The sequence below is a fragment of the Dreissena polymorpha genome, chromosome 4 (assembly GCF_020536995.1).
Source record: "Dreissena polymorpha isolate Duluth1 chromosome 4, UMN_Dpol_1.0, whole genome shotgun sequence".
Taxonomy (NCBI): domain Eukaryota; kingdom Metazoa; phylum Mollusca; class Bivalvia; order Myida; family Dreissenidae; genus Dreissena; species Dreissena polymorpha.
This window is the reverse complement of record NC_068358.1, coordinates 57,595,395-57,621,808: the sequence shown is the minus strand read 5'-3', so window position 1 is coordinate 57,621,808 and position 26,414 is coordinate 57,595,395. Positions and strand designations below refer to the sequence as shown.

General features: G+C 36.5%; 1 protein-coding gene and 1 long non-coding RNA gene across 2 annotated transcripts in view; both read right to left on the bottom strand.

The window, feature by feature from the left end:
- Positions 1 to 21,347, bottom strand: part of LOC127878444 (coiled-coil domain-containing protein 158-like) — an 83,090-nt gene extending 61,743 nt beyond the window's left edge. The window contains exons 1-8 of the mRNA XM_052424969.1: positions 20,963 to 21,347; positions 19,050 to 19,114; positions 17,818 to 17,903; positions 14,016 to 14,234; positions 10,022 to 10,091; positions 8,838 to 8,947; positions 4,169 to 4,259; positions 3,058 to 3,134 (exon numbers count right to left, since the gene is read on the bottom strand). Of these exons, the coding sequence (XP_052280929.1) occupies positions 3,058 to 3,134; positions 4,169 to 4,259; positions 8,838 to 8,947; positions 10,022 to 10,091; positions 14,016 to 14,234; positions 17,818 to 17,903; positions 19,050 to 19,114; positions 20,963 to 21,149 (905 nt within the window). The 5' untranslated portion in view covers positions 21,150 to 21,347. The remainder of the gene's footprint in view (positions 1 to 3,057; positions 3,135 to 4,168; positions 4,260 to 8,837; positions 8,948 to 10,021; positions 10,092 to 14,015; positions 14,235 to 17,817; positions 17,904 to 19,049; positions 19,115 to 20,962) is intronic.
- LOC127879614 (uncharacterized) lies at positions 10,228 to 12,356 on the bottom strand. The gene is made up of 3 exons (XR_008049175.1): positions 12,215 to 12,356; positions 11,942 to 12,058; positions 10,228 to 11,639 (listed from the first exon to the last, which is right to left on the bottom strand). It is a non-coding gene; the product is annotated as an uncharacterized LOC127879614 (long non-coding RNA).
- Positions 21,348 to 26,414: the final 5,067 nt, after the last annotated feature.

Genomic DNA, 26,414 nt, shown 5'->3' with positions numbered 1-26,414 from the left:
GACATTGACTTTTCACCACTCAAAATGTGCAGCTCCATGAGATACACGTGCATGCCAAATATGAAGTTGCTATCTTCAATATTGCAAAAGTTATGGCAAATGTTAAAGTTTGATGCTAACACACAACAAACACACAAACACAACAGACAGGGCAAAAACAATATGCCCCCCACTATAGTGGTGGGGGACATAAACAAGAGCACCGCCTTGCGGGTGCAGACCGCTCATCTATTTTCTTTTTAAAGGTGAAGGGACTCTCAATTTCAATCACAAAGGAGGGAGGGGTGGAGTGAAGAGGGGTGTTTAGTGTGGGGGTGTGGACATTTATTACATTATCTTCCAAAAAATGCGGAAAAAAAATGCAAAAAAAAACAAAAAAAAATCGGGGGTGGGGGGGGGGGGGGGAGGGGATTCTTGGGTGCGATGGTTGGACAGTATTTCAAAAATAAAATAATAAAAATAAATATTTGTTTTTAACCGTTTAAAAAAAAATTTGGGGGGGGTGGGGTGGGGGGGGGGGGGGGTATAGTGTGAGGGTGTGGTGGTCATTTGTGAGATGATCTTAAAAAAATATAAAAAAAATAAAAAAAATTGGGGGGGAGGAGGGGGGGGGGGGCGGGGTGGAGGGGGGGGGGGGGAAGGCACGGTGGATGGTTTGGGTGGAGTCCATTGTGGTATGTCAGGTAAGAGTAGTTTTGTCAAAGTATCAATCAAATCTAATTATAAATAAAGAAGCAATTTTAGCAAAATTTAATAATTTGACCTTGAGAGTCAAGGTTATTCAAAGGTCAAGGTAAAATTCAACTTGCCAGGTACAGTCACCTCATGATAGCATGAAAGTATTTGAAGTTTGAAAGCAATAGCCTTGATACTTTAGAAGTAAAGTGGATCGAAACACAAATTTAACCATATATTCAAAGTTACTAAGTCAAAAAAGGGCCATAATTCCGTAAAAATGACAACCAGAGTTATGCAACTTGTCCTTTTACTGTACCCTTATGATAGTTTGCGAGTGTTCCAAGTATGAAAGCAATATCTATGATACTTAAGTGGTTAATGGGACCAAAACACACAACTTAACCAAATTTTCAATTTTCTAAGTATAAAGGGCCCATAATTCCATCTAAATGCCAGTCAGAGTTACATAACTTTGCCTGCACAGTCCCCTTATGATAATTCATAAGTGTTGCAAGTATGAAAGCAATAGCTTTGATACTGTAGGAATAAAGTGGACCTAAACACAAAACTTAACCAAATTTTCAATTTTCTAAGTATAAAAAGGGCACATAATTCTGTCAAAATGCCAGTCAGAGTTACATAACTTTGCCTGCACAGTCCCCTTATGATAGTTAGTAAGTGTTGCAAGTATGAAAGCAATAGCTTTGATACTTAAGGAATAAAATGGACCTAAACACAAAACTTAACCAAAATTTTCAATTTTCTAAGTATAAAAAGGGCACATAATTCTGTCAAAATGCACGCCAGAGTTATCAAACTTTGCCTGCCCAGTCCCCTCATGACAGTAAGTAAGTGTACCAAGTTTGAATGCAATAGCATTGATACTTTCTGAGAAAAGTGGACCTAAACGCAAAACTTAACTGGACACCAACGCCGACGCCAAGGTGATGACAATAGCTCATATTTATTTATCAAAAAATAGATGAGCTAAAAATAACAAAATTTTTAAGGATGTTTTATGAAAATCATTGAAAGGGCAAAGACTAAACATGAAAATACAATGTAAAGACTGACATGTTCAACCTTCACTTCCCAGTGTGACCTAGAGTTGAGAGAAGCCAGATTATGCCTTCTGCACATGGTCCCTTGACCTAGATTTCGTAAAGGTGAGATAATGCCTTCTGCACATGGTCCCTTGACCTAGAGTTTGGAACTGAAATAATGCCAGCTCCACATGGATCCTTGACTTAGAGTTGGGAGAGGCAATATAATGCCTTCTGCACATGGTCCCTTAACCTAGAGTTGGGAGAGGAGAGATTATGCCTTCTGCACATGGTCCCTTGACCTAGAGTCGGGAGAGGCAATATAATTCCATCTGCACATGGTCCCTTGACCTAGAGTTGGGAGAGGAAATATATGCCTTTTGCACATGGTTCTTTGACCTAGAGTTGGAAGAGGAAATACAATAACTTCTGCACATGGTCCCTTGACCTAGAGTTGGGAGAGGCAATATAATGCCTCCTGCACATGGTCCTTTGACCTCAATTTGTGAGAGGAAATATAACACCTTCTGCACATGGTCCCTTGACCTAGAGTTGGGAGAGGAGAGATAATGCCTTTTCACATGGTCCCTTGACATAGAGTTGGGAGAGGCAATTTAATACCTTCTGCACATGGTCTCTTGACCTAGATTTATTTGGGAGAGGCGAGATTATGCTTTTTCACATGGTCCCTTGACATAGAGTTGGGAGAGGCAATATAGTGCCTTCTGCACATGTTCTTTTTAACAAGAGTTGGGAGAGGCAATAATGCCTCCTGCACATGGTCCCTTGACCAAGAGTTGGGAGAGGCAAGACTATACCTTTTGCACTTTGTCTCTTTACCTAGAGTTGGGAGAGGCAAGATTATTCCTTCTGCACTTGGTCCATTTACCAAGAGTTGGGAGAGGCAATATACTGCCTCCTGCATAAGTCCATTGACCTAGAGTTGGGAGAGGCAATATAATGCCCCCTGCACATGTCCCTTGAACTAGAGTTGGAAGAGGCGAGATAATACCTTCTGCACATGGTCTTAATGAGGAAAACATTTTAACCTTGTTTCAGGAATTTCATTACAGAGTATAAGAGATATGGAGTGGACACATGAAGTAGGTTAATGGAGGCTCATACTTTAACTTTCAAGTGTGACCTTGACCTTGAGTAAAAGGTCAATGCCTCCTGCCTTCTTCACATCATCACAATGACATACAGATTTGAACCAAAGTTAATGAATATGCTTCAAAGGGGATATAAGAGACATGTAGCAGAAACGTTTACAAAGAAATACTTGAGACTGATTATGGATAGCAATGAAGTAATTGTATGTACACAAGTTGCTTACTTCTGTTTGTACTCGAAGGACAGGCTGTGTTGGTCTGTGCTCTGTGCCTGCTTCAGGTCTTGTACCTCTCTCTCCAACTACAAACAGAAACAGGAAGCAAAATACAAACTGGGCAAAGAATAGTATTAAATTCTTAAGCTGTTCTTAACTCTTTTTTTTAATAAGGAAAAAAATCTACCATATGGCACAACCAACTTTATCAAACATTTTATACAGACTTATCAATCCCAAAAAATGACAAACACAATGACTCAAATATACCCCACTGTACCTTAGTTGGCAATGACATTAAAGCAAGCAATATGTGTAGCACGTAAAAACCAAACGGATTGAATCAATAGGTATCTGTCTGTTGTTCAAAGTCAATGACTTCTCTGCCTGTTCATGTGGCTCTATATAATGCTTATTTTCATTCTGACCTGTTTCTGTACCCTTAGTTTGTTCGGAAACTACAGTGTACACCCTGCCTGTATTATGGCTCATACTTATATGAGCTGTGTTCTGAGAAAACATGGCTTCATGCATGTGCGTAAAGTGTTGACCAGTTTAACCCGTTCAGTTCGCACAGGCTAATCAGAGACGACACTTTCTGCTTTGATTGAACTTTTCTTTTAAAGGAGGTCTCTTCTAAAAAAAGCTTGTGTAGGCGATAGTGTTGTTACTGATTAGTCTGTGCAGACTGCACAGGCTGACCTAGGATGACACTTTACGCACATGTATAACGCCCAGTTCTCCCAGAACTCTGCTCATATTTCCATTCTGATCTGCTCCTGAACCCTCAGTTTGCTCTGCAGAAACAGTGTACACCCTTCCTGTATTATGGCTCAATATTATGCATATTAAAATGAGCTGTGCTCTGAGAAAACAGGGCTTAATGCATGTGCATAAAGTGTTGCCCAGATAAGTCTGTGCAGCCTGCACAGGCAAATCAGGGACGACATTTTCTTTTTTTTTAAATTTTTAATTTAAAGGGGGTCTCTTCTAAACAAAAATCTTGTGTAAGCGGAGAGTGTCGTGTCTGTGCAGACTGAACAGGCTAATCTGGTATGACACTTAACGCACATGCATTAAGCCCAGTTTTCCCAGACTTTGTTCATATTTCCACACTGACCTGTTCCTGGACCCTCAGTTTGTTCTGCAGCTCCTTGACGGTGGCGTTCAGCTCTGCAATCCTCATCTCCAGCTGGGTGCACTCCTTCTGACTGCAAACACACGCACAGACAGAGGTCAAAATGTCTGCAAACTACATCACCTAGGAGAATAGGCATCACAAATAGACATTTGTACAAGCAAGTACCAACAATATATATTACAGGTAACAGGTATAATAGTTGGACATTTTGCCCAGCTTGGAGCAAATCACATATATATTAATTGAAGAGAATTATAATTTTAAAATTCTAACTATTATTGTATCAAACCACAAACATAGCAAATCAATTTTAAAACTAATCTACAATTAGAAGACCAAATTATTGTTGGCATTATACACACTGTTAACATGCAGCTGAATCATGGTTGGGAGAAAATGTACAATAATCACTGTAGTCGCACATATTTTGCATTCATATTTTACATACATTGCACATAACAAGTATTAATGAACATGTCTTTGTCATTGGCATGTTGTGTACCACACAAGTAAACTATAATACATGTATCATAAAAAGCAAAGCGTCTTATGTAGTTTTAACAACTCTGATATAAAAACAATGATTAATACACACACAAGTTATCCTGTTTACGTCTCAAACATCTTTATTCAAGTTAGGCACTATAGTCCTTAAGCACACAAATCATTCAAACAAACATGCACTGTTACATCACATTGGCTTTTACATTGATTATATATCAGTTCTTTTTTCATTGAATACAATCCATATTAACTGAGGGTTTAAAATTGGTCACAGACACGGTCACTTAATTTTGTTGCAAATCATCCTGAAATTGCATTAATGGGGAACAAAAATCTTACATTAAGCGCAGGATTGTTTTGGAAAAATTCTTGGAAATCACTGTTATATACATTTTACTTCTTTTATTGAAAGTCTTGAAAAAAGGCTGATTGTTTTTGTGTTTTACTTAAACAGATTTATGGGAATACAAATAAAAATCAGGACAAATGTTTCTGTTTATTCTGATGAACTGTATACACACACAGACATTTATGAATTTGAGATCAGGTTAAATTTTTCAGAAGCTGGCACTTTTTTTTTCTCTCCTCAAAATTACAAGCTTAATTATTGTCTATCATCAGTCTAAAAACACCTTTAAAAATAACTGTTACAAAAGAGATGTTCAATTATAAAGATATGCCAACACAAAATTTTCAGAATAATCTGTACTGTATAAGTAAATCACATTTTTTGCAATCTGAAGATTGAGCTAAAGTTAATCTTTACAATATGATCCACATCATGTGATAATGGGTCCTATGCCATTTGCGGCCAGCACAACTCCACATAATACACACAATATGGTCTGGAGCTTTCCTGTTTGCAAATAAAACCACAAAACCTTGAAGGACTTTATAGCTGACAGATTGACCCCTGACCAGACTGCACAATTGAGCAGGCTGCTCTGGAGCTATGCTGGCAGCATATATTTTAAAACCCATTTTCGCATGGTGCAGCTCATATTAAATAGCCAAGACATTGGGACCAGATTGTTCTATCATGATTTTCATTATCAGTTCTATCATTTCCACAACAAAGCACAGCAAAAGCCCTTCAGCTACACGAATATTTAACCTGGATCTAGTATAATCATCCTCAAAACCGTCTAGAGTGCAACTGAATAGAAACATACAGCATTATGCCTGGGTTACATAAACAATGAACCAACTAAGATGTATGCATAGTAAATATTTCTGACAACATGATCTGCTTGTTAACCATTTTAAACATAGTGTTTAGAACACCATCAAATGATTGTGTACAGTAAGAGGAATTTTAAATGACAATAAACAGAAATTTAAATAAATTTCTAATGACCTGCAGCTTTATTTAAGTTGTTTCAGAAGTGTCTATCCTTACATAACATGATTAACAGGTTTGATCTTAACACAGGCAATGGAAAAACTAAATCAAGGGTCTACCCTATTACCCCCAAAAACAAATTTGAAAATCTCAAAATAAGCATTGGCACAATCTTCTCAAACCTTTATGAACAAATAAAAAGGGCCTGAAAGGCCCAAAGTCGCTCACCTGTGATAACAAGATATTATTGGGACAAATCTTCTGAGCAAGTTTCACGAAGGTCGGAAAATAAATGTGGCCTCTAGAGTGTTAACAAGGTTTTACCATAGCCATATAAGGAAAAATGCCCCGCCCCCTGGCAGCCATGTTTTTCAACCAACCGGCATCATTTTTGAACTCATCCAAGATATTATCGGGATGAATCTTCTGACTTAGTTTCATGAAGATCAGACAGTAAATGTGGCCTCTAGAGTGTTAACAAGATTTTACTATAGCCATATAAGGAAAAATGCCCCGCCCCTTAGAAGCCATTTTTTTCAAGCAAACATAATTATTTTCGAACTCATCAAAGATATCATTGAGACCAATCTTCTGACCAAATTTCATGAAGATAGAACAATAAATGTGGCCTCTAGAGTGTTAACAAGGTATTACTACAGCCATAAATAGCCATTTAAGGAAAAATGCCCTGCCCCTGGTGGCCATGTTTTAAAAGCAACCAAAACCATTTTCGAACTCATCAAAGATATTATTGGAACAAATCTTCTGACCAAGTTTCATGATGATCGGAAAATAAATGTGACATCTAGAATGTTAACAAGGTTTTACTATAGCCATATAAGCAAAATAGCCCCGCCCCCGTAGTGGCCATGTTTTCAACCAACCTGCATCAATTTTGAACTCGTCCAAGATATTATTGAGATGAATCTTCTGACCAAGTTTCATGAAGATCGGACTATAAATGTGGCCTCTGGAGTGTTGACAAGATTTTACTATAGCCTTATATAGCCATATAAGGAAAAATGCCCCGCCCCTGTGGCGGCCATGTTATTCAAGCAAACGTAACCATTTTCGAAATCATCTAAGATATCATTAAGACAAATCTTCTGACCATATCTCATCAAGATTGGACAATAAATGTGGCCTCTAGAGTGTTAACAAGGTTTTACTATAGCCATATAAGGAAAAAAGCCCCGCCCCCTGGTGGCCATGTTTTTCAACCAACCGGCATCATTTCGAACTCGCCCAAGATATTATTGGGATGAATCTTCTGACAAAGTTTCATTAAGATTGGGCAATAAATGTGGCCTCTAGAGTGTTAAAAAGATTTTACTATAGCCATATATAGACATATAAGGAAAAATGCCCTGCCCCTTGGCAGCCATGTTTTTCAAGCAAAGGTTACCATTTTTGAACTCATGAAAGATATCAGTGGGACAAATCTTCTGAGCAAGTTTCATGAAGATCGGAAAATAAATGTGGCCTCTAGAGTGCTAACAAGGTTTTACCATAGCCATATAATGAAAAATGCCCCGCCCCCTGGCGGCCATGTTTTTCAACCAACCGGCATCATTTTAGAACTCATCCAAGACATTATTGGGATGAATCTTCTGACCAAGTTTCATGAAGATCAGACAATAAATGTGGCCTCTAGAGTGTTAACAAGATTTTACTATAGCCATAAATAGCCATATAAGGAAAAATGCCCCGCCCCTTGGCAGCCATGTTTTTCAAGCAAACGTAACAATTTTCAAACTCATCCAATATATCATTGAAACCAATCTTCTGACCATATCTCATCAAGATTGGACAATAAATGTGGCCTCTAGAGTGTTAACAAGGTTTTACTATAGCCATATAAGGAAAAAAGCCCCGCCCCCTGGCGGCCATGTTTTTCAACCAACCGGCATCATTTCGAACTCGCCCAAGATATTATTGGGTTGAATCTTCTGACAAAGTTTCATTAAGATTGGGCAATAAATGTGGCCTCTAGAGTGTTAAAAAGATTTTACTATAGCCATAAATAGCCATATAAGGAAAAATGCCCTGCCCCTTGGCAGCCATGTTTTTCAAGCAAAGGTTACCATTTTTGAACTCATGAAAGATATCAGTGGGAAAAATCTTCTGAGCAAGTTTCATGAAGATCGGAAAATAAATGTGGCCTCTAGAGTGCTAACAAGGTTTTACCATTGCCATATAAGGAAAAATGCCCCGCCCCCTGGCGGCCATGTTTTTCAACCAACCGGCATCATTTTAGAACTCATCCAAGACATTATTGGGATGAATCTTCTGACCAAGTTTCATGAAGATCAGACAATAAATGTGGCCTCTAGAGTGTTAACAAGATTTTACTATAGCCATATATAGCCATATAAGGAAAAATGCCCCGCCTCTTGGCAGCCATGTTTTTCAAGCAAACGTAACCATTTTCAAACTCATCCAATATATCATTAAAACCAATCTTCTGACCAAATTTCATGAAGATTGGACAATAAATGTGGCTTCTAGAGAGTGAACAAGGCAAATGTTGACGTCGCACAACGGACAACGCATGAGGGACAAGGGACAACGGACAACAGGCGATCACAAAAGCTCATCATGAGCACCTTGTGCTCAGGTGAGCTAATAAAATTGTCTTAACTTGAATCTGTTTACAGGAGTAAAAAAACATTTTCAAACATATCGCAGTAAACCTTGATCTTTCCCCTAGCAAGATATTCTACAAAAAACATTGTTTATCCATCTCTAGATAGCCAAAGTTTAAACTTGGAGAAGTATGCTTACGACCTCACATGTACCCACCGTTGTTCGAGCGCAGAATCTCGACTAGACGTGGTATCGTGGAGCTTTGCCTTCAGATCCTCAACGGTCAGGCGGAACTGGCGCTTCTGGGATTCACTCTGCTCGTTTGCCTTGAAAACAGGAACCAAGCATAGTAAAGTCCAGTGTTCATAAAAGTCTCATATCCACAAGGGCTGGAAATCTATTAATTATTAATTGCCTGGGCACGTATTCACACTGCTCCTTACAGAAGTTTTAAGCTGTACTATGTGAATATAGCAATGGTTTAAATGATGTGTTCACAGGTTTAAAAAAAATGTCATTTATTGAATATAGTTACAAAAAACTCATATATTTGGAAAAGTTACAATTTATTAAAATTACAAGGAAACATGTAATATAAAAGTGAGATCCTGCCTCAAGAATTGCTGCTGGCCCTAGTGGATGTCTTGTCAGTATTGATTCATAGGCCCATGTGAATAAGTCCAAAAAAAGGTAAATCTCAATGTCAAAGGGAGGTCAGGTGATTTGAGCTCGACGAGTGTTGGATGGAAGCTTTTTTAGTAAGTAGTAATAATGTGAATCAAACACTCAATTTGGGTTAAACAATGAGCTTTGGTCCAAAAGTAGGTCTTTGTCAAGGTCTATGTCAAGGTTAGAAATGTGCACTTTAACAAGAGTTTGAACCTTCTAAATAAGCCAAAAAGGGCAATCTTAAAATGAGGTCAGGTGAGATGTGCATTGAAAGTATTGAAATATACCATCAATGTAAGTATAAACACAAGTCCAAAAAAAAATCCCATAAGTAGCTCAATAACAAGGTTGATATGAGGTTAGGGTGATGTGGGTGGTTTAATAAATTTTAAAGATGGCATAAACGCAAGTATTAAAACTTAATAGCCTGCAGTTTTATCAAGTTTGTTAATCATTGGCACCATCTGCTTTTGGAGATGCATTAATAAATGAGCCAAGTATGCTTTCAAGGTGGAGCTATGGACCAGATGTTTTTAAATCTAGAGGGGTGCGTTGACTTTTTTTCCAACATATTTCAACCATATTTAAATATTGGACAATGCAGAGCACTTCAGGGAAGATTGATTGATCTAAAAAATTAAACAAAAATAAACAATCATAACTCATTTGGAAACTTGAGGATCATTAAATGCTGTGACATCAAGGTCTGCAAGTGTTGTAACAGTACTCACTTCCATGAGTCTTCGTCTAAGATCTGCAACTTGCTCCTGGGAATCTTTTAATACTTTCTCCAAATGGGACCTGCAAAAAATTCATCCAAATTCATCTGAGATTCATTCACATGTTGAAAATAATCATTTTCTAAAATTCTAACAAAAAATTTCACACAACATAAATGAAGTAGCTGCAATAAAAAGCTTTTATTTGAAATTAAACAAGAGTGCCAAACTGTCACAAGATACGCCCGTTCGAAGGTTTTGGACACCATGCTCAATGCTTGAAATGCACTAAGTGACATCGTGACCTCGTTTTTGACCCGGCATGACCCATATTTGAACTTGACCTACATATCATCTAGACACATTTTCTGACCAAATTAGGTGAAGATCGGATAAAAAACTACTTCAATTAGAGAGCGGACACCATGCTAAATGCTTGAAATGCACTATGTGACCTCGTGACCCCATTTTTGACCCGGCATGACCCATATTCGAACTTTACCTACATATCATCTACACACAACTTCTGATCAAATTAGGTGAAGATCGGATGAAAACTACTTCAATAAGAGAGCGGACACCATGCTAAATGCTTGAAATGCACTATGTGACCTCATGACCTAGTTTTTGACCCTGCATGACCCATATTTGAACTTGACCTACATATCATCTAGACACAACTTCTGACCAATTTGGTGAAGATCGGATGAAAACTACTTCAATTAGAGAGGGGACACCATGCTAAATGCTTGAAATGCACTAAGTAACCTCGTGACCTCGTTTTTGACCCGGCATGACCCATATTCGAACTTGACCTACATATCATCTAGACACAACTTCTGACCAAATTAGGTGAAGATCAGATGAAAACTTCTTCAATTAGAGAGCGGACACCATGCTTAATGCTTGAAATGCACTAAGTGACCTCGTGACCTAGTTTTTGACCCGGCATGACCCATATTTGAACTTGACCTACATATCATCTAGACACAACTTCTGACCAAATTTGGTGATGATCGCGTGAAAACTACTTCAATTAGAGAGCGGACACCATGCTTAATCCTTGAAATGCACTAAGTGACCCCGTGACCTAGTTTTTGACCCAGCATGACCCATATTCGAACTTGACCTAGATATTGTCTAGACACAACTTCTGCCCAAGTTTAGTGAAGATCGGATGAAAACTATTTGAATTAGAGAGCGGACACTGCCATGGACGCCGCCCGCCAAGGGTGAAACTATAATACGTCCCGTTTTTAAAACGGGCGTATCACAAGAATAAAATTATAAAAATAAACCCGATGAAAATATCGCAAAATAAAACTGGATAAAAATATTGCATAAAAATATTACATGTGTTAATCGGTTGCATGTCTCCAATCAGACCTGACTGATATATAATCTATATACTACCTCTGACCAAGTTTGGTGAATTCAACTTGAACTAGAGCTTTGTCACTGAATGTGACTTATACCCCCATACCACTTTGACGCAGGATAAAAAGTTGTTTAAAAGTTTCGGATGAATACAATTTGAATTAGAGTCCGGACAAAGTGGCGCCGTTGAAAATGCACTAATTGACCCTATGACCTAGTTCTTGACCCGACATGACCCATATTCGAACTTGACCTAGATATCAACTAGATGCAACTACTGACCAAGTTTGGTAAAGATCGGATGAATACAATTTGAATAAGAGTCCGGACAAAGTGGCGCTGTTGAAAATGGACTAATTGACCCTATGACCTAGTTTTTTACCTGGCATGACCCATATTCGAACTTGGCCTAGATATCAACTAGATGCAACTACTGACCAAGTTTGGTGAAGATAAGATTTATACAATTTGAATTAGAGTCCGGACAAAGTAAAATGCACTAATTGACCCTTTGACCTAGTTTTTGACCCAGCATGACCCATATTCGGACATGACCTAGATATCAACTAGATGCAACTACTGACCAAGTTTGGTGAAGATCGGATGAATACAATTTGAATTAGAGTCCGGACAAAGTGGCGCCGTTGAAAATGCACTAATTGACCCTATGACCTAGTTTTTGACCCGGCATGACCCATATTCGAACTTGGCCTATATATCAACTAGATGCAACTGCTGACCAAGTTTGGTGAAGATCGGATGAATACAATTTGAAATAGAGTCCGGACAAAGTGGCCCCTTTGAAAATGCACTTATTGACCCTATGACCTAGTTTTTGACCCGGCATGACCCATATTCGAACTTGGCCTAGATATCAACTAGATGCAACTGCTGACCAAGTTTGGTGAAGATCGGATGAATACAATTTGAATTAGAGTCCGGACAAAGTGATGCCTTCCGCCCGCCGCCCGCCCGCCGCCCGCCCGCCAAGGGGTTTCACATAATACGTCCCGTATTTTATACGGGCGTATAAAAAAAGGTCAATAACTGATTAAAAACGCACTTGGGAAACCTTTTCAAAATGCACTAGAGCACTTGCAGATAATTACTCTGTAAAAGTCTGACACAAATCTCATGCTCAATGTAGGTGTTTTGTGCAGAAGCTTTAATATGTAAATTTAAAACAGGAAATCTATGCACTGTATAACATTAAGATAATTATTTCGTAAAAGTTAAACCCAAATCACATCAAAATATAGGAGGAGTTGTGCACAGAAGTGTTACCGACAAATGAACGGACAGAGTCATGCCTACTATTTATGTATCCCTATGCCTTTTTGCTTGTGATAAAAAACAACAACATAGGCTTTGCTAATTGTAAACTAGAAATGTGTGACGGAAAATCATGCTCCAACAACACATGTTTTGACTCAGACAAATTCTACAGTGGACACAAAGAAAAAGGGCCCTTACTGGTCCTAGTCAGCATTCTTTTCTCTACCATCATATACACATTTGAATCATTCAACTATGAAAATTTGAGTAAGATTGATCCAAAGTTAAAAGATGCACTGGAATAGTTTCAAGCATATTTATACTTGTTTTTGTTTGTAATGGCATTTTATGTGTAAAATATAACCAAAACAGTATTTTAAAAGAATCACTGTATCACATGCCAGGGTTCGACATTAACTTTTTTTACAGCCAGACCATCAGACCAGCTCCTCTTAAAATGTACTAGCCCGAATATGATGTCTACTAGACCATAAATGACATAACAAATAAACACAATTGTGTCGTGTAACTGTTTAATCAATTATTTATCAGTAAATAATTAGTGAACACAAGAAAGTCATTTTGATGAAAAGAGTAAAAAATAAAATAAAACTATTTAACAACATAAATTGTTTGTTATAATTTCACTGTTTATCACCAGTTAAATAAATGATGTCTGTACAGCAGGTGACATTTATTCAAGGTCATCAAATTCTGGCCTCCTTGACCGCTGTGCTCCATGCAACCACAGCTCTAAGGCCCTTTTTCCAGCATAATCTGTGTCAGTTTTACCGTCGGATTCTTCTTTATTAACTTATTTGTCGGATGAAAATCCAATCTTGAACAAAGCCATTCTTTAAATAACATGCTCTCGTCTGCTACGCCAAAATGTTTACATTGATGATACCGATTGTCAATAGAAGTCATAAAAACATGATGTAAAGTTCTAAGACACTTCAGAAAATCATTAATATTCATGACAACTTGACCAATGGAAACAAGCAATTTCTGCGGGAAGCTCTCCTTCGCGTCTAAAAATAGCGATGAATCATGTGAATTCTCCACGTTTATTTATATACGCTAGTTTTGTTCTGATGTAAATAAAGGATACGAGAGTTATTTGACACATTAAGAGAAAAAGGTTTTCGGTTAGGTATAGTTATATGAATCAGTATAGATTTGTTATGTACAACCAGTCGGACAAGCTAGCCCACAGTTTTACTAGCCCGACCACCGATCTTACTAGACAATGTCTGTCGGACGTGCCTTAGTGTCGAACCCTGCATGCATTTTAATCAAAGGCCATAATCTCTTTCGAGTTCTACATTAATGCCACAGTGCTAATGCCACTTACGGTGGACCAATTTCCATGGCACCTGTTGCTCCGGTCACACTAGCTGGCCGACGAGAACTGAACAACTCAGTTGATGGCAATGTAGAGAATCCTGTTTTGGATGGGCTGATAGGCAGGTGAAGTATGGTCCCAGCTCTTGAGGTGCTTGTACTGAATCCATCTGTGTGAAAATGGGAGGTAAGTCGCTCTGTCTCTTTGCGCTGTTGTTCAAGCTGTATTCTGGATGTGCATATATATATAAATACTTCGATGAAATGCAGATTTAAAACATATAAAGGTTTGAGTGTGCCTGTGAGGACCAGTCATTGCAATTTTATCACATAATTACCAAAAAATGTCACAAACAAGAGATTTTTTTATCCTTATTTACCTTATTTACCCTTATTGCGCCGCTTTGAAGCCATATATTTGACCTTTGACCTTGAAGGATGACCTTGAGCTTTCACAACTCAAAATGTGCAGCTCCATGAGATACACATGCATGCCAAATATCAAGTTGCTATCTTCAAAAAGTAATTGCAAAACTTTAACCAAGGTTAAAGTTTTGGGACACACACAATGAATGAATGAATGAATGACAGGCAGACAGACAGGCAGACCAAAAACAATATGCCCCGATCTTTCTATTCGTGGGCATAAAAATAGGTCCAGCTGCTATTTATGTTGCACACACAACAGGAAAGAATAGTATAAAATACAAAAAAAAATCAGAGAAACAAATGCCTAATTTCTCTTAGTTGAAAAGGTATAAATCAAACTTTCAAATTAGATCTGCTTTTGGGTTGAATCAAATATGGCAACAACATCTTTGCTAATCTATACAATAATTCATTATAGATATTTGTCCTTATTGAAAAGGTTTGCTTTGTTTTCCAAGATGGCATTGTCTGATGCAAGAAAAAGTTTGCATTGCAGATTTACGGTAATCGAGGATATTTCCTCTAAAAACACACTTTAAAACGCCATTGGTCAACAATAAAAATAAGTTGTTGCATGCTGTCTGCAGCCATTATCATAAATTTGCAGGAAAATTAAAAAAAATGACAGTGTCACACAGGAGATGAAAACAACTGAACATGAATCTCCGAAATTCATAGTTAAATTTTATGCAACGTTTAAAAGAGTTGAGTTAGTTTGTGTATGATTGTAAAATATAATAGACTTGGATGCAGTATCTTATTTGTTTTATAGACGCATCATTCTTTAGCTGAACAACATGAGTTTTAAGTTTATTTGTTGTGTCTTAAAGAAATAGAAAATATCCCCAAGTTTTCATCAGCTGTGATACATGTACATTTGTACCACCTTTTTTATACATCGCAAGAACACAGAAGTTAAGTATAAAATTATGCCAGTAAAGTCTCAAGAAAGATGGGTTTTTTAAATACATGGTACCATGTTACTACATTATAATAACAATCAAGGATCATCAAAACAATCTATTTATCCCCACGCTTTTTGGAGACAAAGTGGGGATTATGTGGTTATCTCCGCCATCTGTCCGTCCGTCCTGGCCACTATCTCCTCCTACACTATTAGCACTAGAACCTTGAAACTTACACACATACATGGTAGCTATGAGCATATGTGCGACGGTGAACTATTTGGAATTTTGATCTGACCCCAGGGTCAAAAGTAATGGGCATTGGGGTGGGGCCGGGTCAGAAATTTTCCTGCGACCCCTATTCAAAAAAGGCTTATACCTACTGTGTCCCTTCAGATATTGCTTTCATATTTGGTATGCATGTGTATCTAGATAACACCTTTCCATGGGCATACAATTTTTTACCCCTGTGACCTTGACCTTGAACTGGAGGTCAGCATTCAGGTTTCGAAATCTGCGACTGCGATTAGATAAAGACTCATAACTACTGTATCCCTTCAGATATTGCTTTCATATTTGGTATGCATGTGTATCTGGGCAACGCCTTTCCATGCGAATACCATTTTTGACCCCTGAGACCTTGACCTTTAACCTGAGGTCAGCGTTCAAGATTCGAAATCTGAGACCGTGATTTGAAAAAAGCTCATAACTACTGTGTCCCTTCAGATATTGCTTTGATATTTGGTATGCATGTGTATCTGGACAAAACATTTCCATGCGCATAAAATGTTTGACCCCTGTGCCCTTGACCTTGAACTTGAGCTCAGCTTTCAGGTTTTGACATCCGCGACCGCGATTCAAAAAAGGCTCATACCTACTGTGTCCCTTCAGATATTGCTTTCATATTTGGTACGATGTGTATCTGGACAACACATTTCCATGCGCATGAAATTTTTTAACATAGGGTCCGCGATCAGGTTTTGAAATCTGTGATTAAAAAAATATCATGATGTCTGTATCAGGTATTGCTTTCATATTTGGTACGCATGTGTATCTGTACAAGACATTTCCATGCGCATACAATTTTTTATCCCTGTGACCTTGACCTTAGTGTCCGCGTTTAGATTTTGAAATCTATGTGTTTAACTCCGTCGTCTGTCCGTCCGTCCAACCTGGCCACTTTCTCCTCCTACACTATTAGCACTAGAACCTTGAAACTTACATACATGATAGCTTTGAGCATATGTGCGACAGTGCACTATTTGGAATTTTGATCTGACCCCTGGATCAAAAGTTATGGGGGTTGGGGTGGGGCCGGGTCAGAGATTTTCACTCATTTTTTTAGGTTATTTTACATTAACTTCTTCATTTCTACACCGATTTACTTCAAATTGATACTGAACATCTTTTATGACAATACCATCAATTTCAACTATGCATGGCCCCATTACCAACCCTGGGGCGCCCCTGGGTCAAACATGCGGCGTGGGGATACGCATCGGCCTCTGCCGCGCCATTTCTAGTTATGAATTATAATGAACAATATGGTTTTCAGTTAATAAACTGTTTTTAATATGTACCAATAAATCATTTTTAGTAAAGTTCCAATCATCATCATCATCATCTTTAAGACATACTGTAAACATATAGAAATTCGTTGGTATGTAATATTGTGGTTTAATAAAAAACAACTAATTCGTTGACACGTTATTTCGTGGATTTCAAATAAAAAACAACTAATGCGTTGATACGTAATGTTGTTCATTTAAAATTTTCGGGGAAGACTGACCGTCATAATAATTAAACTTTTATTAAAACAACTAGAGTAATAACGAAGCATAATCTGTTAATCTGTGTTGACAGCAAGACTTGAGGTTTATGTGCACTGAAGCATGAAAGTGTTGCAGATAATTGTCGATAAGAGCGATAAAGCGGTGCACTTGTGGGTCCCCGCTCGCTATTTGCCATCAATGTTGTTTTGACAATATTTGCAATTCTCAGCGCAATCGGTCCCCTAGTAGTAACAATTGAGTAATAAGGTCCCCAAAATACATGTGTGAAAACCGTTATGTCTCTTTCAACTTTAATTGGTACTAATTGACATATGTGATACTGAAGTGAAGTAACTATTACAAAAAAAAAAACAAATAACTCGGATAACCGACAACAAAAGAAAATGTCTGAAATGATAATCGAAAATGACCGATTTCAGATTAAAAATGTATAAATAATCGTTGGTACTTGAATTAGTAGTTCAGCGGACCAACAAAATCCGAGAAAATCCATACCAAACAAAATATAATGGTTTTGCAGTATGTCTATGTTTGCTTGTGAACTCACTAACTTTGTAAAGGCTAAAAGCACTTCTTATTTTCAATTAATAGGTTTCAAAGAAAATATCCAACAAAAATTATACATAACGTTTCAGATTGATGGTCTACAGTATAACAATTAACTTGTTCCAAAACAATGTGTTACCTCAAGTCAGATATTGTTTTTTGTTCACTGGAGTAGTCGACAAGAGCAGATAATGTTGATGGTGAGGTGGAGGAAAACTTTGGCAACTGAAAAAAAGTTATTATTTACCCAATTTGATGCACAAATCAACAATTTATCACATAATACATAAATATATCTTCTTTGTTTGTTCAAATTCAGGGGCAATATAGGGACCCATTCCCACTGGAACATAGTATATTATTTTGGTAATTGGAACAAAAAATCTTAATAGAAGATTTCCCTCCCAAGAACCAACTAAATGTGTATATAGAAAGAAAATCTCAACATTTAGTTTAACTTCCATTCAGCTGGCTGCATACATTGGATCTTAGTAAATTTAATATTGAAAACAGATTTACTTACAATTTTTTTTGGTTGCCAAAAAAACACCACTATTTTCCCAATTTTAGTAAAATCAACATGATTTTCTCAAACCAAATGGACCTGGCTCCATTCCCGAAATGGTGCAAAAACAAAACAATGAATGTAGTTTTAAGGAGCTTTAATCAATATTATTTACTTGGTCTATAAAAGGTCTAAAATTGTATGTGTCTGCTTAAGTTAACACATATATTATTTAACTATTGTTTTCAATGAAATGTACAGTTTTGTCTTTACATAATGATGGTTTTAAGCATGGTTTTAACGTTTGAAAATACATGTTACAGGGCCCTCAATCCATTTTAGGGGAAGCGGGTCGCTACCCTCATGAGGAGGAATTCTCGCGGCGTTTCCCTTTTTGGGGGATTTTTTACTTACTCTCTCATTATTACATTTGTACATGTTTGCACTATATTAATTTCTTTTTTCAAAATTTAGTATGTTTGACAAGATTAAATTGAAATAGAATTGAGATATAATAATCATGAGACATATCTTTCTATACAAAAAAAAAATAATAAAAAAATTTTATAGAAAGATTTCAGAGGGAATTTTTTCCCCCCAAAAGGGGAAAAAACTATACTTTTCAGGTGGGGGACTGTGGCTGAAATTCGGCCGCAGATTTGATAGATTGAGGGCCCTGTGTAATTACACAAAAGGGAAAAAACAAATGTGTACGCCCATCTGTAATTTTGTTGATCATCTTTATAACAAACCCCAACACATTTTATCCAAGTAAATGAAGGCCACTGACCTAGAAATACACAAATTACAAATATAAAGTTTTAATAAATAAACAATGACTAGACTTAGAAGCAAACTTATTTTACCTCAGATTTTTCTGCACTTGAAGACATGTTCAGATCTGTAAGTGCATTAAACATTGTTGGTGCACCTGAAACATTAAAATTAATTGAACTAACATAACATCTTTGTGTTACATTTACACATGTATTTCTAAACTTTAAGAAATAAAAAATATGATACTATACTATAGAGTATACTAATTGGGGCTGAGTTGGATATGATGAATTTACAATAATAGATTCCACTATGTCATGATGTAATAATAAATATACTAAATATTGATCAATTATCAGCAATTTTTTGGCTTGCCTCGAAATCCTTAAATTGGGAAAATGTGCATCATGAACAGGGGCCGGCCTAGGGATCAAATTTTAGGCAGAAGTGACTTCTCTCTTGACTGGCATTTAGGGGGAAGTCAGGAGAAATAAGGAGAAATCATGTTTTTGTTTGTTTTATCTTGTATATCTTGTAATTAGTTGCATTATTTTTTTCACTTTTAAATTGCTGAATACAAGATGTGCATTATGAATCCTGCTGATTCAATTATTTTTATTGTTAATTAAATCAACAATCAAGTATACAGATTACTACACAATAAACAACCCTGTTACTGCATTCAAGTTTGCATGAAAGTGCTTAATATAAATTGTATTTACATTCACTACCCATCCACCCCACAAAAAAAAAAAATGGGGGGGGGGGAGGGGGGATATATTTTGGTATTATACATTATATTAAATATTAATTTAATATTAATTTTGTCTTCTACATAAAACATTATAATTACCCTATACTCAAATTCCAGTAGAAACAACAATAAAACCATTTAAATACACAAGTCTTTGACAATCACACCAGTGTTACCAAATGACATCAATTAAACCAATCCCTTAAAAAACTGCAAGTCCATGCTGTCGGTAGACATCAAAAGTCTTTAATGTTGGGGCCGATTTCAAGGAGTTAAAACTGTGAACTTGTAACACCTCAGCAGGTGGCGAATGGCCAAAAGGCATTGATCAATACTACATTACCGGCAGCATGCAGTACTGTCAGATACAGGATTAATACATGATTAGCTCCATAGAGGATGCAATGAGTGAAAACTATTGGAGATTTGACTTCATTGGATTATTTGTATCAATTTTTATCGGGTGTGAGGAAATAAATTGTGTTTGCTGGAATTTAAATGGGAGGTTGCTTTACAGGTATTGTTTGTTTATAGATTTTCTTGAAAATGAGGGCGAAATGAATTTCGCTTGTCTCTTTAATAAAGGTGATATAAGCCGATGTTCTGCAAACTTTTTTGCCCAAGTCGCCCTCTTGGCCGACCCATGCATGAAATTTTGACATTTGTATTTATAGTTCATTTAAATTACTTGGTATTAATTGCACAAACCAATTCAAATATTCATTTTACATACCGTTTGGCTTGAAATGTTCAGTTTCAGTGCTCATTTTATGTGTTGATTTGCAGGTTAAGCACTGTTGGAATGAAATTGACAATATCATACCTCCTAATTTAGGAACATTTCTTTTGGCAGCTATAGGGAATGTTGTAGGTTGTCATCAATTGGGAAAGTACCTTTTAAAGGTTTCTAATAAAGTATCTTTAAATATGTTAAAATATTGTATTATTATTATTATTCCTAATTATTTAACATGAATTAATTATTAATTGCATAAAACATAAATGCACGAGATATTATTAGCAAATATTTTGTAGAGAAAATAGAGTCTCTCAAATACGAATTCTACAATATTTGCAAGTGTGTATCGATGAAACTATTCAAATATTTAAATCACCACTTGTAAACTTATTTCAAGTTCTCAAGTGCTAAGATAACACTACAAAGCCGAAAAGTCATATTTACATAAGAAACATGTCTGTGCTTGCAAGATGCAAAGCTCAAACTATTGCAGATAAAACACATTGTACCTATCCCTAATGTATCTGATCTTAATTTATTTCCCTCTGCTTCCAGATGACGAATCTGCTCGAGAAGTTGTGCAGCTGTTGGCGCTTTCCTGATGGTGCTTGCTTTTCCAGCCTTCAGTGGACTTAGTCCGCCACCGATGGCACCGGGTGGGGAAGTGGCAATTGAAAATCCTGCGGACGAAGCCATTTGCGCGTATTCCCTTTCAATTTAACTAATGAAATCACATATTGATCTATGTGTTTTTACTTCAAATAGGGTCTTCGAAGAATCATGTCCACAAAATGCCGAAAACGCCTCAAACTAATATGTAAACAATCCGTTTATTTTTGTATCGGCCCCACAACAACCAGAACGCTTTCGCAAGAGTAACCTCCCTTTGTCTCGGTTAAGAACAACTAAAAAAATTTACATCGAAGACTCCGGACGGTGATTACACCAGCGTTCTCGCTTTCAGGGTGAATACATTTCACATTTTATTGCAAATACAAACGATTTATCTCGGTCAAACAGTTTGAACTAGTTTATTTAAATTAAATTTAGAGCTTTTCAATATTTTCCTGCCAGAGTTTAATTTTTTCCAATCATGGATACAACATCAAAGATGAGAACTTGTTCGCTTTTTACGAATTTTTGAAAAATCAAATTCAATAAACTTACGAGCGGAACTGCAATAATTGAAATGGTTTTAATAATACAATATTCGTGAAAACTAGTTTGTCTGTCCTGGAATGCAAAGCAAACGATAATAGCACCACCATTACGTTTTGTTCAATTATCGATGAAAAGCGTTATAAAAATATTTGTTCCGATTTAAATTTATGATTATCAATAAGTACCCACATTTTAAATTTGTCAACAATGACCTGACACTCGTGAAGTCACTTTACATTAATTATACGCTTCGATGTGTCCGTTATTTGCATCCGATTTTTGAGTGTGAACGTTTTGCAGGAATTTAACGATGCCATATTAGTATACTTGGTGATAGCCGCTTCAATCGATATCAACCAGCTTACATCGGACAAGCTAAGGTGAGAAGCTGGTTATGTTAAGACCTTATCTGGTCGTAGAGGACGAAATCATTTCTGAAATTAGACCGCGATACACGAGATTCGGATAATATGGGCGATATTTGAATATTAAAATATCGTGTATCGCTTCGTGTGTCGCGCAAAATATCGTGTGTCGCACGAAACACGAAGCGACACCCGATATTTTGCGCGACACACGAAGCGATACACGATATTTTATTATTCAAATATCTCCAATATTATCCGAATCTCGGGTACCGCGGTCTAATTTCAGACCGCGACACACGACACACGCAGCGATACTCGATATTGTGCGCGATACACGAAGCGACACGCGATATGTGTAATGTTCAAATATCGCTGTAATAATATCGCCTATCGATTATCGCGTTTTAAAAAAATCAGGGGAGACAAAAAGGGATATTTTTACGTTGGGCAGCCATATTGATAATAAATGGTCGAAGATTTCTGTAACACCATTTAAAAAAAGCGAGAGTCGACAGGCAATATTATTACTGTGATATTTGAACAGTACTTCGTGTATCGCGCAAAATATCGAGTATCGCTTCGTGTGTCGTGTGTCGCGGTCTGAAATAAGACCGCGATACACGAGATTAGGATAATATGGGCGATATTTTATGATAATAAAATATCGTGAATCACTTCGTGTGTCGCGCAAAATATATTGTGTTGCTTCGTATTTCGTGTGTCGCCCTTTGAACGCGAGACACGATATTTTGCGAGATACTCAAAGCGACACACGATATTTTGCGCGATACACAAAGTGACACACGATATTTTGCGCGATGCACGAAGCGACACGCGATATTTACAACGATATATCGCCGTTTGGGCTACCTTCACAAGGGCGATATTTCGTGGTACATTCTCGCGCGTCGCTTCGTGTATCGCGCAAACTATCGCGTGTCGCGCAAAATATCGTGTATCGCTTCGTGTGTCGTGTGTCGCCCTTGATGAAAAAAGGGCGAGAGTATATATGGCACTATCCGGAATCCGTAGGCTAGGGCCTGGCACAGGCACGTATGCGCGTTGAAATAAACATGCACGTGATACATTCTAACACTGTTGATAAGACACGTGGCTTGCACCGCGTAGTGGTCACACATGCACATAGAGATCAACAGCTATGGTGTTCAATACACACGGTACATTTTATGACTTTGTGGAGATATAACACTCCGCACGAATCACTCGAAAAGATTACTTGATGAAATTACTTGAGAGTGATTTATCGATAAAATTAGCTTTAACAAAGTTAAAGAATCATTCTGATATTACTTTGTATTATCATCACCACAATTCCATTCACCGGTCTTGACCGGTTTCGCTATCCAAAATGGAATGTTTATCTGACGCTGTCACTTTATGTATCTAAAGATAGAATAAATAATACACATAAGCATGCTAAGTGAACAAGAACTGCCGCTAAGGCAAAACTTGAGGTGAATTAAATTGTAGACATAGTAAGAATACAACACGTATACATCAGTGCAGGACACAGGTGGTTAGCGTGTGGTTACTCAGTATGATATTAATTAGTAAAAACATAATTTTGAATGGAAAATAATCAAACAATAACAAAAAAATCAATTTCTCTGGAAAAATAGTGCGCTATCATTATTTTTTTTAGAGAAGTTGATTTTTCGTTATAATTTGATTATTTTTCATTCAAAGTGATGTTTTAACTAATTATTATCATAGCCACACGTTGCGCAGAGATACAATAGAAATACAATTTACTTTTGGGTGTTGTTCAAAATTTTTGGTAAATGATCCTTCATTCTTTGGTGCATAAACAATAATAATGCTGTACACAACACCTGCCGACCAATTGACATATTTTCAGGAGGATGGGTTGCGGGGTAGCTGATATACAAGAGAAAATGCTTATCAGTCCTTGTCAGTAATATGTTAATGATTAAAGGGAGATTATACGATTTTGTCAAATATTTATAAATTTATATAACATGTGTAAAAAACTTATTATACATATATTTGAGTATAAATTAAAATTAAAGTTAAGAAGAACATGTGTCTAAAAATGCGAAATAAGCCAGATATTGAATGCTGAAATCGAAAATGTCTGTACGGTCGAATTCGCCAGCATGTATATCATGCATGTCCGATGTGAATCTAAATTTAGTTTTACGGATCATTTTAATTTCCTGCAACGATATCTATTCGTACGACACACGAACACTAACTATGATCATAATAAAAAGACGAATGCTTCGGTTATTGTAGGAAAATATGTACAAAATATCTTCGTCACAATCGACTCAGAGCACTGATTTGTCTTTGATCATTTTATGAAATTCACCTTCAATGTATACTTTTTCTTGCTATTTTGTGTTATTGTAACGTATTTTTATCAATATATTTCAATTTAACACATATAAAAATCGTATAATCTCCCTTTAAGTATTTTATTACGTGTTCACCTTATTCTGATATAAACATTTGTTGATGCAGGTCGCAGATGGCGATAAGGAATGCATCTTTATTTGCAGTATATGTAATTTTAATAGGATTTTTAAAAATAGAGGACGACTGAGAAACAATCCCCATTCATAGACCACAAGAGTTTAAATGTAAAATATGCCATAAAGAATGCTTCAACAGAGTCGGACTAAAAAAGCAAATAAAGCAAAATCGAACCCCTACTGGGGGCACGGAGCTTTACTTCAAACAACATTATATGCATGATCGGGATATACATTATACCATAAAGCTCGACTTATAACGCGCCAAAACGCTGACGTTCTGATTTGGAATCAAGAGAGTCAACAGTTTTCAAATACACGGACATCACATGGTTGTCCGATTTTGAGATCATCTATTTCAAAATTTCACATAACGGGCATCACAAATCCTTGCTATTTTATTGGAAAGTAAGTCAAGGATTCATCGAGAGACCCGAAACTGGTATATTTTATTAATTGGCCTTACCTTTCTATTTCTTTTAAGTCAACTTAGTATTGTATGGGACGTCAAAGAAAACAATGTGTAAAATTATTTCTAAATCACTTAACGTGAATTAACCGGGCTGAAAGGCGTGCAACACTTCACATTTAGTCTATAATCACTCATAAATCATGTATGCATCTCAGGAATTATACTCTGTCTTGCGTTGTACAAAATGTTAATCGAAATATGGTCTTTTTTAAAGTTTTAAAACCATATAAGTCGTACATGTAATGTGACAAATATATTTTAAATACTGTATTAAAAACGTGTTTGTTTTGTTAATTTACTAAAGTATACAAACTGTCGATAATGTCGATTGAGTTATGGTCCCAAGAAAGTAACATTTAAAATACACTTGCTTTGTTCCTGTTTTTTAACATGATGAACCGCACTTACAGGTACGTTTAGAGTTTATCTAAATAGGACACACAACGACATTGTGATAACCAATATTTACTTAAACGACTTTAAAAACAAATGTGCAACCTGGCTATTTCAAGTCATTATTAATGCGTATCATGCACTAACGTTTTTATAATTTTGAGAAAAAAATTGAATATATTTCAATATTAAATCAATTTAACTGAGTAAAATAACAAAACAAACTCGTTTTTAAAATACAGTATTTTAAATATATTTGTCACATTACATACACGACTTAGATGGTTTTAAAACTAAAACAGTCCATATTTTGATTAACATTTTGTAAGACGCAAGACAGAGTATAAGTCCTTTATTATTCACTGGTATCAAATGAACCTCTAGTTAAGAAGACAATTCGAGATCATTGCTAAGTACAATGACCATAATTCCGTTTTCAATATTAACAGTGCTATTGTCGTTTATTTTGTGTGCGTACAGTAACTCGCGCGTATTGAAACTTGATTTTGTCGAAATTTTGAGACTCTCGGACCATAAATCAATATTTACAGAAAAATTGTCATTGGTTTAATTGTCATGTGTGTAGCTAAAGTAGAATAAGAGTGTTTTAACTGATACTTCGTAAAGGGAATATGGACGATTCCGCACAAACTGACTGCAAATCTTTGTTCTGTTGAAACACTGCTTCGTGGATTTTACCCACTTTCGTACAACTCCTTTTTTGCATTTAATTGAATGATTTACAGTGAGTATTATTTTATTGTGAACAATACTCTTTGAGTAACAAACACCGTTTTCAACATACTGAAGATGCATTACGTCTCTTCATATCCTTATTAATTTTGATTTTATTTTAACTAATTGTAAAATGTATTTTTTATGATTTGTTTTGATAAAAAAAGTTTGGCATAAAAGAATATCTAACCAGGCATGTTATCAAGGTTACGCTCTCGTTTTATTCAAACAAAAACACGGTAAACAGGTACAAATACGATAACACTTTGAAAGACCTGTCCGTAATATGGGTCTTGTGAAATACTTCAGTAGTTAG